This window comes from Theobroma cacao, chromosome 4 (assembly GCF_053813885.1).
Source record: "Theobroma cacao isolate CCN51 chromosome 4, ASM5381388v1, whole genome shotgun sequence".
In the NCBI taxonomy this organism is placed as follows: domain Eukaryota; kingdom Viridiplantae; phylum Streptophyta; class Magnoliopsida; order Malvales; family Malvaceae; genus Theobroma; species Theobroma cacao.
The window spans coordinates 2896627-2913250 of record NC_142642.1 but is presented as its reverse complement, the minus strand read 5'-3'; the positions used below and the strand labels follow the sequence as shown (position 1 = coordinate 2913250).

At 32.7% G+C, this 16624-nt stretch overlaps 2 protein-coding genes across 2 annotated transcripts; both read left to right on the top strand.

The window, feature by feature from the left end:
• The first annotated feature begins 1903 nt into the window (after nucleotides 1-1903).
• LOC18601088 (phytyl ester synthase 2, chloroplastic-like) lies at nucleotides 1904-7658 on the top strand. The gene is made up of 14 exons (XM_018119597.2): nucleotides 1904-2291; nucleotides 3438-3489; nucleotides 3644-3699; nucleotides 3787-3945; nucleotides 4287-4391; nucleotides 4552-4658; nucleotides 4913-5034; nucleotides 5230-5338; nucleotides 5503-5633; nucleotides 5885-6254; nucleotides 6609-6722; nucleotides 6884-6969; nucleotides 7144-7253; nucleotides 7376-7658. Exons 1-14 carry the CDS (start codon nucleotides 1904-1906, stop codon nucleotides 7573-7575), a joined length of 2109 nt encoding a protein of 702 aa, XP_017975086.2. The 3' UTR covers nucleotides 7576-7658.
• Nucleotides 7659-9681: 2023 nt separating this feature from the next.
• LOC18601087 (phytyl ester synthase 2, chloroplastic-like) lies at nucleotides 9682-16249 on the top strand. Its single transcript, XM_018119592.2, has 14 exons — nucleotides 9682-10136; nucleotides 10223-10274; nucleotides 10424-10479; nucleotides 10588-10746; nucleotides 10966-11070; nucleotides 11154-11260; nucleotides 11424-11545; nucleotides 11933-12041; nucleotides 12133-12263; nucleotides 13409-13784; nucleotides 14230-14343; nucleotides 15446-15531; nucleotides 15668-15777; nucleotides 15854-16249. The coding sequence occupies exons 1-14, from the start codon at nucleotides 9746-9748 to the stop codon at nucleotides 16048-16050; spliced, it is 2115 nt and encodes a 704-aa protein (XP_017975081.1). The 5' UTR covers nucleotides 9682-9745; the 3' UTR covers nucleotides 16051-16249.
• Nucleotides 16250-16624: the final 375 nt, after the last annotated feature.

The window sequence follows — 16624 nt, the reverse complement described above, 5'->3', positions numbered from 1 at the left end:
CAAACAATCTCAAATTATTTTACAAACAACAAAATCTGACACCTTGACATTAACCTTTCTAAGGGCACTCTCTTCATTTTTCTTACCCTAATATAAGTCAATATATTCTCTTACAAGGTATGTTATCTTTACTTTTTAGAGTCCTAAGCTCTTCATAGTTTTCTTCTTTTTTTTCTCCTTAACTTTGAAATGGAGTAATTAATTTGTTTGGCGGAGAATTATATTATAGCTAGATTCGCATTATGTCTTGCAAATCATTAGATTAGTCGAGACGAGTATTAATCAATTCAAATTAAAATAATCGATTGAATTTAGTTAATTCAAGTTGATTTTTTGAGTTGTAATATAGTTTATTCAACTATTTCAGTCGGTTTTGGTATAAAATTTACAATTGAACCAACTGAAAAATTGACAATTAATAATATATTTTTTTAAATATATATTTACATAATATAAAATAATTGGGCCCGTTCTTTAGTCCCAAATAATTGGGCCTTCACGTTCCTTTGTGGGCCTTTGCTTTGTAATTGGGCCAACAATTAGTGAAAATATTTGAGAAAAAAACTATATCATGAAAATAATTTATCCTAGCTTCACACTGAAGTGGAAAAATTAGAAAAAAAATGATAAAAAAAATTATTATATTTGGATATATTTCTTTTTGAAATAAATAAAAATAAAGTGAATAACCACTTTTAAATACTCTTTTCTTGTATACTTCAATTTATCATTTCTCTTTTCTTTGCTCTTTTTTTCTATAATACATTTTTCTTTAAATAATCATAAACTAATTTCTTATAGATTCATGAACATTCATAACAAAAATTGTTAAAAAAGAAATTTAGATAAATCAGTACTTTAATCATTATTATCAATTTTTTTTAATATAACGATGATAATAACGCATTGAGAGATACTCTTTGATTAAAAGAATAAAAAAATAAATTTTATATTGTCGTAAACAAAAAAGTTCAGTACAAAGAAACAACTTTTCACTTTCTTCAAAATTATTTTCAAATATTTTTGAACAAATATTAATTATATATAATCAAGCCGGCACATTCCATGCAATAGGAACAAATTGCTCCACAACACTATTCTTTTTTTTTTTTCAATAATAAAAAATCATTGCAAAGTAAGTTTAAAATATGTATATCACTTTTGTAAATCCACTAAAATAAGTACGGTCAATGTCTTTAGGTTTATTATATTAAAAAAAACCTCAAATACTTTTAAAAAATTCTTAAATTATGTCCATTTATTATACCCAAATAAACTTTTTTTCCCTTAATTTGTATCCACACAAACTCTTAATCTTAAAATAAAGTTAATAATGATCAAAATCAACATTAACTGATATTTTTTGTCTACATGGTATATGATATAGTTTGATAACGTGATCACATGATAATTTTTATCCACGTGACAAATAACATTAATTATCACATCAATTATCACATGATCGTATTATTTAACCATATTATATGTTATATGGATAAAAAATATCATAAAACCACATCATATATCATGTGGATAAAAGTACCACGTGATACTCAGTGAAACGAATATTAATTTCCCTTAAAGATTAAAAGCTGGTGTAGGTATAAATCAAAAAATAAAATTGCTCTAAATCTAATAAAAAAATTAAGTACTTACTTGCCAACTTAATTCTAAGTAGGTTGGTTTTTTATTGTAATTTACTTCATAAACTATGTCTTGGAATGCTAACCACACCAAGTGCATATAAAAGTAAGTCACTGACATTTTTAATTCATGTCGTTTTAGCGCCATGCATAACAAAACAAAGCTACTACATTAAAACCATCGGAAAGCAGTTACTATATATAAAGCTGAACAGAGCAAGAGAGAAACAGAGCTCCTTCCAAGCAAAAGGCCCACTTCAATGGCGACAGCTTCTCTGTGCGTCAATGGCATATCTTCGGTTTCTCGACGACGACGCATTGCCTCATGCTTCTTGAGAATAACCAAACGCAGTCAGAGTTTAGCTGTGTCGACGGAGCGGATAGAGAAGGCGGCGAGGCTAGGAGAGAATGTTGGAAGGATTGGAAAGAAGAAGGAATTAACGATGAAGGAAGCAATTGAAGTGAAACCAAATACTTACGCGAATCCGCAGGAGCTACCGGAGGAGGAGGAAGGCAAAAAGAGGTTAAAGGATTACTTTGAAGACTGCAAAGATTTGATCAAATCGGACGGCGGTCCGCCTCGCTGGTTCTGTCCATTGGAATGCACTTCTACTTCTCCAGATTACCCTCTCCTTCTCTTCTTGCCTGGTTCGTTTTCTTTTTTCCTAGTTCTATTTTTTGGTCTCTACACTAAATATTCAAATGACACTATGTTAATTGAAATTTAAAAAAAAATTATGGAAAATTTGTTTATTTAACTTTTTGAGATGTAAAATTTGTAATTAAATTTTTATAATTAAGATGTTCTAATATTTCTTTTTCAATTAAATATATAAACAATTCGTTTAATATTTTTTGAGTTATTGTAGATCTTAAATAAGATTTTATTAATTATAATTTTAAAAAATTTCTTTATGCTAAACCAACATTTATTGGAATTGTTAACATTATTTTAAAGTAAATGAGGAAAGAAGAATTCAAAATTGAATGTTATAATTAGAAAAAAATACTTGGTTTTATATATAAGAAAAATATAGCTATTGGAGATTATTAAATACATATTACCATTAGTTGATTGACAGTAAAAAAAATGGTTAAGAAAAAAAAAAGTTGTTGAAAATCATTAAATACATACAGAAATAATTAAGAATTAATAGTATTGTAGGAATTGAAAAGTGACAAAAAAATTAAAATTTATTAAGCACATAATTAGGGAAGCGAGAGAATATGTTATCCTACTAATTATCTTGACTTTTACATGTGAAATGAGCTAAATAGGAAAAAATAGATATTTATTAAGTATAAGAGAATAGGTAGATATTTTTTTAATTATATTGATTTTTATATATTTTTAATATAATTAATTATATTATTATTATTATAAAATTAAGAAACTTATAAAAATTTTGGGCCTAAAGCCACCGCTTTGATGGCTTTACCCGACACTATTAGAGTGTCGACTGATAAAAGAAATTTCACATCCATTAAGTTGAGATATCTAGATATATAAATAAAATGAGATTTCTCTAAATGATTTTAAATTAAATGTCCGTCTTAAAAATTTAACATGATATCACAAGAGACATTACTTCTCTTATTATTATCTCTGATAAATTCATTATCTGTACATATGAAAAAATATAATATATTAAAATAGTGATAACATAAATTTTATTTTTATTAAATTTGAGTATTTTAGACGTATAAATATAATAAAATCAATCTTAAAAATTTAACACTATATTCAAGTTGAACATTGACTAACTTTATATGTACCACGAGTTTTAATTGCAGGAATTGATGGCACTGGACTTGGACTTATAATGCATCATCATAAGCTTGGAAAGTAAGTAAAACTAGCCAGGATCCTATCAATTAGCCATATAAATAATTAAGTTCCAAATATTTTCCAAGTCATCTGTCACCTCTTATAAGTTTGAAGCTATGGAAAATTTTCACCTTGCTATCAGTAATCTACTTTATATGACCTTTGATTGAAGGATCTTCGAAATCTGGTGCTTGCATATTCCAGTTAATGATAGAACACCATTTACAGGTAATCTGCTTGCTCATTTGATGCCTAGCTGATAAGTCTTTGCTGTTTTGAGGTAGTTTCTATATGACTTTGAGTTCATGGGTTTAGAGCTAGTGAAGATGGTTGAAACAACGGTAAGGTCAGAGAGCTGCAGGTCACCAAATAGGCCAATATATATCCTTGGAGAATCTCTTGGAGCATGCCTTGGGTTAGCTGTTGCAGCCAGGAATCCTAAGATTGATCTTTTGCTTATTTTGGCTAACCCAGGTCAGAAGTTACATCTGTAGCTTGTTACTTTACATATGAATAGTACTAAATTTAAGTATGAAAATAGGTTATAAAATTTTGAGGTGAAATATGACCATAATTCCTTTTTGAAAAAAGATAAATATTGGAAGAGGTTACCAGCTTTCTGAATGTCTACCTGGTGAATGTTAAGTCAAACTACTCTGGCTAGGGGAAGAGCTTGTTGCTTAAAAATTCTTAGGGTATATTGCTTGAGCACCAAGCAAACCAGTTTTTGTTGCAGATGAATTCATTTTGTGGCTTTGCTTACTCCATGTAGTATCTAACTGAATTTCTTTTCTTTTTCTTGTTTTCCCCTACAGCTACATCTTTCAGCAAGTCACAACTTCAACATCTAATGCCTTTACTGGAAATCATTCCGGATCAGTTCCCTCTTAATCTCCCTTACATGCTGAGCATAATGAAAGGTTTGCTGATCTAGCTGTTCTTCAACTTTGTTGAGTTGCAAAGAATCTGTTTCCACTAGACATAGGAGAACATGATACCATTATCACTTCTGAAAATTATGATGATAGTCGCTGAAAATTTAGTCGAATTGATAATTACGATTTTGCTACATATGTTTAGGTGATCCTTTGAAGATGCTGATGGATAATGTGTTGAAAAGAGGTTCTCTGCCACAAACTATTGGAGGGCTATCACAAGATCTATTTACCATGTCATCCTACCTCCATGTAAGATCCTTCCCAAGAAGAGTGGTGGCAAAGTTAATTGTGGCACCTTGCATCTACATTCATTCACTTTCATCTTAATCTAATATACTGTGCTTTCAGTGTTACATTTTATATGCTATGTTATTAATTGTATCTTGCCATCTTATTGGATTGCCACATGTTACAATTGATCATGCGTTCATGTTAATTTTCATTCATGTGCTTCAAATTTCTCAAAAAGGGAAAAAAATGAAAATTGATGATGCAAATGACAGGTTCTGACTGATATCTTACCAAAAGAAACACTCCAATGGAAGCTAAGGATGCTGAAAACTGCTTCTGCATCCACAAATTCATGCCTTCATGCTGTAAAAGCTCAAACACTGATACTTTGCAGGTCATTAGTCATTGGCATGCTCCATTTAGTTTCAATAGCATCAATTACTTTTCATTTTTCTGCTTAGTAAAATGGTATCTTAGGAATTGCTGCAATGAACTTGAAAAATGCTGAAATGTAATATCATGTTGTTTGTCTGTCACATCTGCTGCTTACTTCAATGGTCGATTAAACTCTCTATGCTTGTCCTTATAGTGGAAAAGATCAATTGCTGCCTAGTCAAGAGGAAGGTAAAAGACTTCAGAATGCTCTGCCGAAATGTGAGATTCGTGTGTTTGATGAAAGCGGTCATCTTCTCTTCCTGGTAGGCCTCTTGTTGTATAGGCATCAAGTGGTCATCTAGACTGCAAGTTTCATTGTGCTACTTGTAAGGAAAAAAAAAAAACAAAAAAGAAAGAAAGAAAAGGAAATATAACGAAATGAAGTTCTTATTTTGATAACCAAGTAGTAGTGTTCCTTAATTGGCAGGAAGATGGTGTCGATTTGGTAATGACCATCAAGGGTGCTAGCTTCTATCGTCGTGGAAAACACCTTGACTGCGGCTCAGATTTCATACCACCAACACCTTCTGAATTCAAAAAAATATATGAATCACATAAGTAAGCATATCACTCAGAGAAGGAGCCTTGATCCTATGATCCATCTGTTGTTTACGGATTATTAAGGGATTAAAGTGATAAACCCTCTCCCTTCCCTTCTTCCCCAAAGAGAAAACTCTGGAGTTAGGCCAGAATTTATCACTTGGCTGTAACTTGACGCTTGCTCCTTCTAGGAATGTTGGTCAGTCATTAAGTTGTATGAAACCAAGTTAATTTTGAATTTCATCTTCTCAAACTTATGCTTCTCCCAGATGGATCCTTACAGCTACTAGCCCTGTGATGCTCTCAACATTGGAGAACGGAAAGGTGGTGAGAGGTCTTGCTGGAATTCCTTCTGAGGGACCAGTCCTGTTTGTTGGTTATCACATGCTAATGGCTATCGAAGTTGTTCCATTTGTAGCTCAACTTATGAGTGAGAGAGACATTCTTTTGCGAGCACTGGCACATCCAGCAATGTTTATTAAAGTTAAAGACAGCAGGTTCCCTGATCCATCAATGTTTGACGTAATTAGAATAATGGGCGCAGTTCCTGTCTCAGCAACTAACTTATACAGACTTTTGTCTTCAAAGTCTCATGTCCTGTTGTACCCTGGTGGCTTGCGTGAGGCGCTTCATAGGAAGGTAAAGATCTTTTTATGGTTATACTTGGAACTTGATCTGCACTTCAGAAAGCAATTCAATGTTCATTTTATTCAGACTTCTGATAACAAAATAATAATAATAATAATAATAATAATTAATGGCTGAAAAGGCAAAAACTAGCACAAAATTTTATTTTTCAAGCTCCATTGGTGAATTAAAAGCATTCAAAGGGGGTGGTAATGAAGGGGCAGATAGATTATTCTCTTCTCCAATATGATGGAAAAAATTTTCAGAAGGGTAAATTTTACCATATGATGCTAGGCATCCCTCCTCACCACAAGCTTGCACCATGGTTTTCTCTAGGCTAAAACTCACCTGTTAAAAATGTTCCAGGGTGAAGAATACAAGTTGTTCTGGCCAGAAGAATCTGAATTTGTCAGAATGGCTGCTAGATTTGGAGCCAAAATTGTGCCTTTTGGTGCTGTTGGAGAGGATGATGTTGCTGAGGTAAACATGAAATCTTTGTATCTCATTCATATAAGATCATAAATATTTATATTAAATCTTGAAGAGGGGTTTCTGATATCTTTGGCAAATGCACACTGTAACAAGGATCAGATTCTGTCTGGCCTGTTTGAGTGTAATTATTAACATCTTATTCTTTTCAGGTAGTTCTTGATTATAATGATCTAGTAAAGATTCCATGGCAAAGGACCCAAATAGAAGAAATGACAGAGCTGTCAATGAAATTGAGGTATGCTTAGTTTTACTAGATATCATACAAATTCTCCATCTTGAAAGATGTACCTTGACTATATCTTTGCTTACCGAACATGACAAAGCCATTCCCACTAATTAAATGCCTGGGAATGTGTTCCTATACCAAACTCCTCCTTTGAGTTTTCTTTCTATAATATTGTAATGACAGGCCTGATGCAACTGGCGAGGTGGCAAACCAACAAGTGTATACGCCATGGATGGTCCCAAAATTTCCAGGCAGGTTCTACTTTTACTTTGGGAAGCCAATAGAAACTGAAGGTCGGTAGGTTTACATGTCATACTGATAAATTCCTAAGATGGTAGCTTTTAAACTTCAAAAAAAATGAAAAAAATCTCAGCAGAAGTCAGATCAATTTCAATAAAAAATTTCTGTTGTGAAGGGATGAAGCTGGAACCAAGGGGCAAGGAGAAATCTCAAGAACTGTATTTACATGTCAAGTCTGAGGTTGAGAAATGCATTGCTTTCTTGCAAGACAAAAGAAAAACAGACCCTTTCAGGAATTTATTGCCTAGGTTGTTGTACCAGGCCAGCCTTGGCTCCACAGCCTCCTCTTCTCAAATTCCTACCTTTGAGCTTTAAACTCTTTTTTCTGCTTTGAAATTTCTTCTATTAGGGTAATATCAGTATTTCATGCTTTGTATTGTATTTTTTTTTTTCTTTGTCCTGAACTCTAAGACATGTGACATATATTGTACTCTGTACACATTTACATCAATGTAATATAGAAAATTCTAGAGCCTTGTTGTTTTCCTTTCTCGAAAAATATAAAAATTATACTTTTTCAATCTTTTTTCTTTCACGAGATGTTTTAAAATGTAACCTTTTTTTTTTTTCATATTTAGATCGTCAATACTCTTACTTTTATATATTTTTATATTAAAAATATTAAATATTTATATTATAACTTTTTTTAAAAAAATTAATATAAAATATGTTGAAAACAAAATTTTCATCTAAAAAAAGTATTTAGAGTGACAATAATTTCATTTTAAATAAATAATAATATTATATACATACACGCACGTAAGCATAATCCAACAACTTTTCCTTCTCTTTCATGTAAAAGTTTTTATAATAAATTTTAAGAGCATGTTGCTCTTGTAATTAAAATAAGCACAATAATTAAAAATATTTTATTCTTGCAAGCTATTCATTATTAAACAACAATAAGAAAGATCAAAAGTAAATGAAACTACATTTTCAGCTCATTACAAAGAAACAAACTTTCTCAATGACTTTAAAATATTTTTTTATAAGCAATGCCTGGTCTGCTTATATTAATAAATTTATGCCGGCTAATGCATTAATTTTTTCTTTGTTCTTGTTTAACATCTTCATTAATTAACCCCCTTAATTATCTGTTAATTGTGACCTAATTACTACGAAAAAGTACTCTTTCCGCCTCTAAATATATATCTTTTTTCAATTTTCATAGAAATTAAGACAGAAATTTTAATTCAAATGTTTTTTATATTAAATATTTTTTAAAAAATAATAATATAAACATTCAATTTTTTAATAAAAAATAAAAAATAAATTTATAATATAAAAAATAAAAATATTAAGATTGCATTTAGTATATTACTGAAAATGTGATTGATATGTATATAACTTCATAGTGTTTAGTATAATAAAAGAAGTGATGATTACAAGAAATGTGATTTTTGAGAGAATTATATTGTAGTATTTGATTTGTATGTATTTCATTAAGAATGTAATACAAATTGACAAAGTTACCCTTAAGTATAAAAAACATATAAGTTGAATAAGTTCATAATTTTTAATATAAAATTTTACGTTTCAATTTTAAGCAATTAAAATAATAACTAATAACATTAAAATAATAACATAATATTTTTATATTAATTATTTAAATATTAAAAAATGTAAAATTACTAAATATCTATTTTTCACAATAAACTTATAGAAATAAAAAACATTATTCGAAGACAAATAAATTATACTATCTATCAATAGATAAATAGCAGTTGTCAAAAATTTAAACGTAATCTATCGATAGATATTCAATTTTAAGCGTTGCTGACCCTTGAATCAAACATTTTCCCTCTCAAATGTTCTTAATTCTTTAGTAAATTTTCTCGAATCTAAACTATTAAATGTTTCTCTTCCAATTTTTGACATTAAAAGCATAAATTTTTCTCAAAACACTTTCAAATTTCTTAAAAATCTAAATTAAGGTTTTATAAAACCTAAAATTTTAATCTTTCCAATTTTCAAATTTAATGGTAAAATTTAACTCAAATGTGCTGGTGACGAAGGCAAGGTAAGAAGAAGAAGAAGAAAAAGGCTAGAAGGAAGAATGAGACGAAGGCAGCAAGGAAGGAAGAGAGTTAAGAAAGCAGGAAGAAAAAGAGAAGGTCAATTTGAAAAAAAAAAATTGTAACTTTCCCTCCACGAGAGAAGGGAAAGTTGTTGTAACGTGATTACAATTGTAAGCACATTATATCCTCTTTTTATCAACCAAACGCTGTTAAGTGATTTTAGTCATTTAAATTACAAAAAATGTCTTCCCCTTGCACCATACCAAACGCCCATCAAGTGTTTAAAAATAAAATTATTTTCGGATACCTCGATACAAGAAAGATAAATAACTTATTTTAATAAAAATTTTGTATAATTTTAGCGTCATGCATAACCGAACAAAACAGTTATTTAAAATCCATCGAAAAACCACCATTATATTAACAAACAGGGCAGGCGAGACAGAGAGAGAATTGGTTCGGTTTTCATGGCGGCCATTGGAGCTTCGGCATACCTCGCCGCCGGCTTATCGCCATTTTCTCAGCGGGGCACCACCTTGTACGGGGGAATAGAGAAACGCCGAGGGATTTTTTTAGCTGTCTCAACAGAGCGGATAGATGGGGCAACGAGTTTTGGAGAGGATGCAAGGTTTGAGAACAAGAAGAAGAAAGCAACGAAGGAAGAAACTGAGGTGAAACCAAACATTTACGCGAACCCGGAGGAGTTGCCGGAAGTGGAGGAAGGCAAAAAGGGGTTGAAGGATTACTTTGAAGAGTGTAAAGAGTTGGTCAGATCAGATGGTGGCCCGCCTCGTTGGTTCTCTCCCTTGGAGTGCTCTTCCAGCTCCCCAGATTGTCCTTTGCTTCTCTTTTTGCCTGGTTCGGTTTCATTCTTTTTCTTACCAATCTTCTGCTAGATATTAATTTGTTCATCCATAACATAACATAAGTTACTGAGTTCTCAGGAATTGATGGCACTGGACTTGGGCTTGTAATGCATCATCATAAGCTTGGAAAGTAAGTAAAAACCAGCTAAGTTACCAAAAAAATAGCAGTTGCTTTTCAAAGTTTGATGCCATGGCCAAACTTTCTTCACCTTACTGTTAATCGATTAACAAAATTGTCTGTCATCCCAGTAATCCAATTTAAATGATCTGTGAATGAAGGATGTTCAATGTTTGGTGCTTGCATATTCCAGTTAAGGATAGAACACCATTTACAGGTACACCTTTTCCTTTTCTCTGTTTTCATCAGTTAATTTCTCAATTAATGCCTATGAAAGGTTGTGAGATACATTATTTTTCTGTATGATTTTGTGTTTATGGTTTAGAGCTAGTGAAGCTTGTGGAAAGAACAGTAAGGTCAGAGAACTACAGGTCACCAAATAGGCCAATATATCTGGTTGGAGAATCTATTGGAGCATGCCTTGCCATTGCAGTTGCAGCTCGGAATCCTGAGATGGATCTTGTACTTGTTTTATCTAACCCAGGTCAGAAGTTACAATCCCATACCTGATTTAGATAAACTGTTATTTCAACTTGCAATTCTGATAAATGTGTACTCAGATTTAGAAAATGTTTAAAATAAGTTGCTTTAGCTCCAAGAAAAATCAGCTTTTATTGCAGATACAGTTGAGTTTGCTGCTCTGCTTAGTCCATAGAGAATCTAACTGATCTTTTTTTACTTGTTCATGTTTTCTAACCCACAGCAACATCTTTTAGTAAGTCACAGCTGCAACCACTAATACCTCTACTGGAGATTATGCCTGATCAGTTCCCACTTAATCTCCCTTACATGCTGAGCTTAGCAACAGGTTATTTTGCGAAAATGTTCTTCAACTTTCTTGGGATGCATATTGTCCTTTTCCAATTAGATCTGACAGAATAAGATGTTTAGGTGATCCTTTGAGGATGCTGATGGATAATTTTGTGAAAAGAGGTCCTCTGCCCCAAACTATTGGAGAGCTTTCACGAGATCTTGTTACAATGTCATCATACCTCCCGGTAGGATCCATAGCTTTTCTCATAGCACTTTGCTCCTGTTTTAAATTGTCCTTCCATTCCTCCTCCTCTAGAGCACAGTGTGCATTCTTTTGAGCTAGATATAGAGAAGATAACCACATAATAAGCTACAAAATTCAGAAAGAGAATAGTCCTTTGGTGACAGGTTCTGGCTGATATTTTACCTAGAGAAACACTTCGGTGGAAGCTAGATTTGCTGAAATCTGGTTCTGCATGTGCCAACTCATGCCTTCATGCTGTAAAAGCTCAGATGCTGATCCTTTGCAGGTTCTTATTTTCCTAAATTTGTGCCATAGCAGATAGCAATTTCTTAAGCGCTTCTTGCATAATCCAATGCATCTAACTCACATCAAAATAGTGCATTGTCTGCTTTCATACAGGCACGCTAAGGAATTCTTAAAATGAAATTGATTTATAAAACACTGGTTAAGAAAGGAGGAATTAATCTATGTCCTGACTTCCTCATCTTTCATACATTAAATCCATAATTCTGTTCTGTCTATAAGCCATAATCCCAAATTTTGATAAAGCATATTGAAGTTGTGCAGTAGATACCTAAATAATTGAGTGTTACATGTTGTATCAAATTTGCATCTTTAAATTGGAAATTTTACCATGATGGTGCAGTTGAATTCACTGTATTTTTCTTTATAGTGGAAGAGATCAGCTGTTGCCTAGTCAAGAGGAAAGCCAAAGGCTTCAAAAAGCAACGCCAGACTGTGAGATTCGTATGTTTGAGGAAAGTGGTCATTTTCTCTTCCTGGTATGCCGCTCTCATTGCATAGGCATCAAGTAATCTTCTAGACTGCAAGTTCCTCTTCTGATATAAAATAGTTTTGCCCCAAATTTTTCAGGAAGATAGTGTTGATTTGGTCACAATCATCAAGGGTGCTACTTTCTACCGCCGTGGAAAGCACCTTGACCGTGTGTCAGATTACATGCCACCAACACCTTCCGAATTCAAAAGAATATATGAATCGTTTAAGTAAGGAAAGTACCAATTATATTCTCTAATCCTTTTGGTAAATGAATTAAAAATTATAACAAACACAAAAAGAATCTTAAGCAGCATCAGTCCACCATCATGCTAACTATGTCAGGAATTTCCTGAGCAACCATTCCAACAAAGTAGCTCCCTATGCCTGAGGGGAATTGCATTTGCACATCCTTGAGAATTTCTTCAATAATCTCTTGCCATATTCTGCAGACTTTTCTAAGGATTTTATTACTTCTCTCTATTCGATTCTGTTTACACTAGTGAAAACCACCTTTATGATAGAGCTCCCGTCGTCATATCCTAGAAAGTTCTCCAACATCCATTTAAACATATGATTCCAAGCTTGAATTGTCCTGTTTCAAACAACAGTTAACCAAACTATAGAAGTTCAATGTGTCTTAGGCATTGGTTGGTCTTTGTCTGCAATCTCCCTCTCATAGCCAGGCATAAAATTGAAGCTTTGCCTAAGTATGAGTTCTGTAAGCCGCATAAGATTAAACCATGGCACCTTGCCAGAAAATTTGTTTTAACAGTCATCCAAGCACTTTTGATTGTAAAGTCTCCTTTTGCTAATGGGAAACAAGAAAATCTCATCAGCACCATCTTCTATATGGCTCACATGCATGGTCTCTCACCCAATGCCAAATTTGTTGAATTTCTCTGCTCAGGGCTTCAGGAAATCTGCTCTTCGATTTTGCCAAAACACCAGAATACCTTAGAATTTTCTTGGCAATACCAAACTACAGCAATTACGTTGTCACCCATTTGATCCAAAATGGCCCCCACTTAGCAGCCGCCAATCATTCCAGAAGAAAGTGTTTCTTCCCTCACCCCTCTACACCAAGGCTTCTACTTTGAATCTTCATAAAGTGCTTCCACTTAAGCCATAGCCATAGGGATCTTCATGCGATCCTTTTATTGTATTAACAGTAATCACAGAATCAAAGAACTTAGCACTGCACTGAACAATATATAATTCCCCACTAAACAAACAAAAAAAAAAAAAACCAAGGGATTAAGTCAGAACACAGAATGTAAAACTTGGTAGATGGAGAGAATAACCTTCCTCTTACATCATCAAAATTCAAGCTTTTATGGCTTTCATGTAATCAGTACGAGTATATTGTTCCTAGATGGGTTGTTACTGCTACTGGCCCTGTGATGCTTTCAACATTAGAGGATGGGAAGGTGGTGAGGGGACTTGCCGGAATTCCATCAGAGGGACCAGTCTTGTTCGTCGGTTATCACATGTTACTGGGGATTGAAATTATTCCATTTGTAGTTCAGCTTCTGACGGACAGAAATATTCTTGTTCGTGGGATAGCCCATCCAGCATTGTTCGTAAGAGTGAAAGACAGAAGGCCCCCTGAGCCTGAGCTATCAAATTTTGACGTGCTTAGAGTAATGGGTGCGGTTCCTGTCTCACCAGCAAACTTCTACAAGCTCATGTCTTCAAGATCTCATGCCTTGTTGTACCCTGGTGGCGTACGTGAGGCCCTGCATAGGAAGGTAATATGCTGACACCATCATTTGATTTAGGTACATATATTTTGCCCCGTATACCCACTTTTATTAAATTTTAGGGTGAAAATTCAATTTTAAAACTAATTACTAATAAGTGTTTTAAGTTAGACGTTCATTTTAAAAGTTAAATATGATATAAGAGTAGGTATTTTCTCTATTTGTTGGTCTTATCATGGGTTTTTTTTCTTCTATTAATTTATGTCTATGATTTTTACATGTGAGGAAGAGTATTAGAGTAATGATGGTCTCACTTTTGTTAAGTTAAAAATATATTAAAATATAAATATAATAAAAAACTTTTTTATCAATTGATTTTAAATTAAAATTTAAGATCTTTTAAACTTTAAAAAACATTTGATGCACATTCATGTAATACAAAATCTAGTTTAATTCTCCTTGCCGAGAGCATGCATCACATCGTTTTTAACAGGGTGAAGAATACAAGTTATTCTGGCCAGAACAATCTGAGTTTGTGAGGATGGCAGCAAGATTTGGAGCCAAAATTATTCCTTTTGGTGTTGTTGGAGAGGATGATATTGCTGAGGTAAGCTACAAGGCTTTCTTCCCGTTTTACTTCTTTTCATAGCAATATTAATTACTATATGAATATTGAGCCTTGACCCTTGACAAGTTATTTCTCATATATTGGGTAAAATAATCTTCACCCAACAAGACAATGAGTATCTTATAATAAGAATAATATCAAGTTACTTTATAATCAGATTCGGATAAGATTGTAAGTAGTAAAAATTAAAACAGTCCGAATTTGATTCATTATCTGCGATATTGCTCGCAATTAGCAAATACCCATATGAAGAAACATTGGAAAAACTAGGCATAAAATAGTTTTGATCTCTCTCTCTGACAAATTGAAACTAAAAAATTTGCACCTTTTTTTTTTGACCGATTCCACAGTTTTTCCTCCATGTGACAAAGCTTCTGGGCACTTTTCCAGAGAGCTTGGCTGATGTGGTTGTAGAATTGCTCCATTGACCAAATGCAATTGCCAATACTGCTGTGAAATCTACCACAAAACCAGATACACGTGCACAAAACAGCCCTAAGAAAAAATAGAGTTCAATTTGCCACCAAAAGAAAATAGAAAAAGAAGTTTGTGAGAATATCTTTCTGTTTTGCTTTACCTTCTCGCTAATGCCATCCTGGACCATATATCACTGCATCAGTGTTGATGGCAAACACAACATCAGACGTTCTAACCTCAGTGTCATGGTATTGAATGTCCTGGTTCAGAGAAGACAGTAGAGGGCAATTTGTTAATCAATTAATATCAAAATTGGGAAAATAATCCAAGTTAATCAAATTCAATCGATTTTAATCAATTCTTTCAATTTGAACGGCTTAATTCTCACCCTACTCAAAGCATAAATATGGATTCATTCATTCATTCTTATATATAAATTTTTATCTTGTTGAGGAGATTTTGAGTGTACAATGTATAGTTGATACCTTGTTGAAGCAAAATAGAGAAAGAGAAGCATTGTGTTAGTGCTCCTATCAGTGCACATATACTTCATCTCTTTACATTGTGTACGGAAATTAAGATCATGTTTTGTATCACTAATTAATTTTAAGTTGATTAATTTAACCTCTCATGAATCATAGTTAATTATATGGATGTTTTTCAGATAATTTTGGACTACAACGACCAAATGAAGATCCCTTGGAGAAGAGAAGAAATAGAACGAGTAACCAATCGATCTATAAAACTAAGGTAATTTAAAACCCAAATTTTACTTTTGTTACATTAATCGTATCGCAATTTAATCTTATCGATTTAAAATCAAATCAAGAATATCATAATGATATCGTGATTTAATTTATAATCATTATGATGTGATGATATATAGGACTGATGCAACTGGCGAGGTGTCAAACCAACAAATGCACTTACCATGGATGCTACCAAAATTTCCAGGCCGGTTTTATTATTACTTCGGGAAGCCGATCGAAACTGAAGGTAATGAATTCATTATCATCAAGTGACAAGGTACGTAATTAAAGTAACAGTAATCTGATGAAATCTGTTTCTGCAGCGATGAAGGCGGAACTAAGAGACAAGGACAAGTCTCGTGAACTGTATCTGCACATCAAGTCCGAGGTTGAGAGATGCCTTGCTTACTTGAAAGAGAAAAGAGAAAAAGATCCTTACAGGAATCTGTTGTCTCGGCTAGTATACCAGGCCACTCATGGCTCCACCTCTGCCTCTCAAATTCCGACATTTGAGCTCTGATTTGCTCTGCCTAAACATCATCATCTTCAGTTCATGGATTTCTTCATTGCTTTCTCCACTTTAATTTTGTACTTGGTTTTCGATAATTTATAACATAGCAAATGTATCTTCCTCCTTCGTCACAATTTCCTCATCCGCAGGTTAAAGATTTGACATGTATTCCTATTCCAATAAAATTTATAATAGTTACTCATAATTATAGGCATTTGGCTGAGCTTCTTTCCATGATTGATACGAATTTAGGAAGTTGAATTTCTTTTTCTTTTTTTTTTCCTCATAATCTTAAATGATATAATACTTGAAAAAATTTTAAAATTATTTTAAAAAATTTAAATAAGTCGTTAATTTTTTATTATGTTTAAGCAAGTCTTTATATTTTGATTTTATATCAAATAGGCTCTTATAACTAATAGTTGATTAATTATCATTAATTAATATGTTACTGTTATTGTGAAAAGCGAAAAAATATTATATGATCATATCATTAGATTATATCAATATATCACATCATTATCTATTATGACATGTCAACATCTTATGTCAATATCAAGTAGTATAGAATGATAAGTGATAG

Excerpts from the sequence above, each read along its gene's own strand:
- LOC18601088 (XM_018119597.2), top strand. The coding sequence starts at position 1,904 with ATGGCGACAGCTTCTCTGTGCGTCAATGGCATATCTTCGGTTTCTCGA. Across the intron at positions 2,292-3,437 it reads TCTCCTTCTCTTCTTGCCTG|GAATTGATGGCACTGGACTT; the intron begins GTTCGTTTTCTT and ends TTTTAATTGCAG. Across the intron at positions 3,946-4,286 it reads GCTTATTTTGGCTAACCCAG|CTACATCTTTCAGCAAGTCA; the intron begins GTCAGAAGTTAC and ends TTTCCCCTACAG.
- LOC18601087 (XM_018119592.2), top strand. The coding sequence starts at position 9,746 with ATGGCGGCCATTGGAGCTTCGGCATACCTCGCCGCCGGCTTATCGCCA. Across the intron at positions 10,275-10,423 it reads CATCATCATAAGCTTGGAAA|GATGTTCAATGTTTGGTGCT; the intron begins GTAAGTAAAAAC and ends CTGTGAATGAAG. Across the intron at positions 12,264-13,408 it reads AGAATATATGAATCGTTTAA|ATGGGTTGTTACTGCTACTG; the intron begins GTAAGGAAAGTA and ends TATTGTTCCTAG.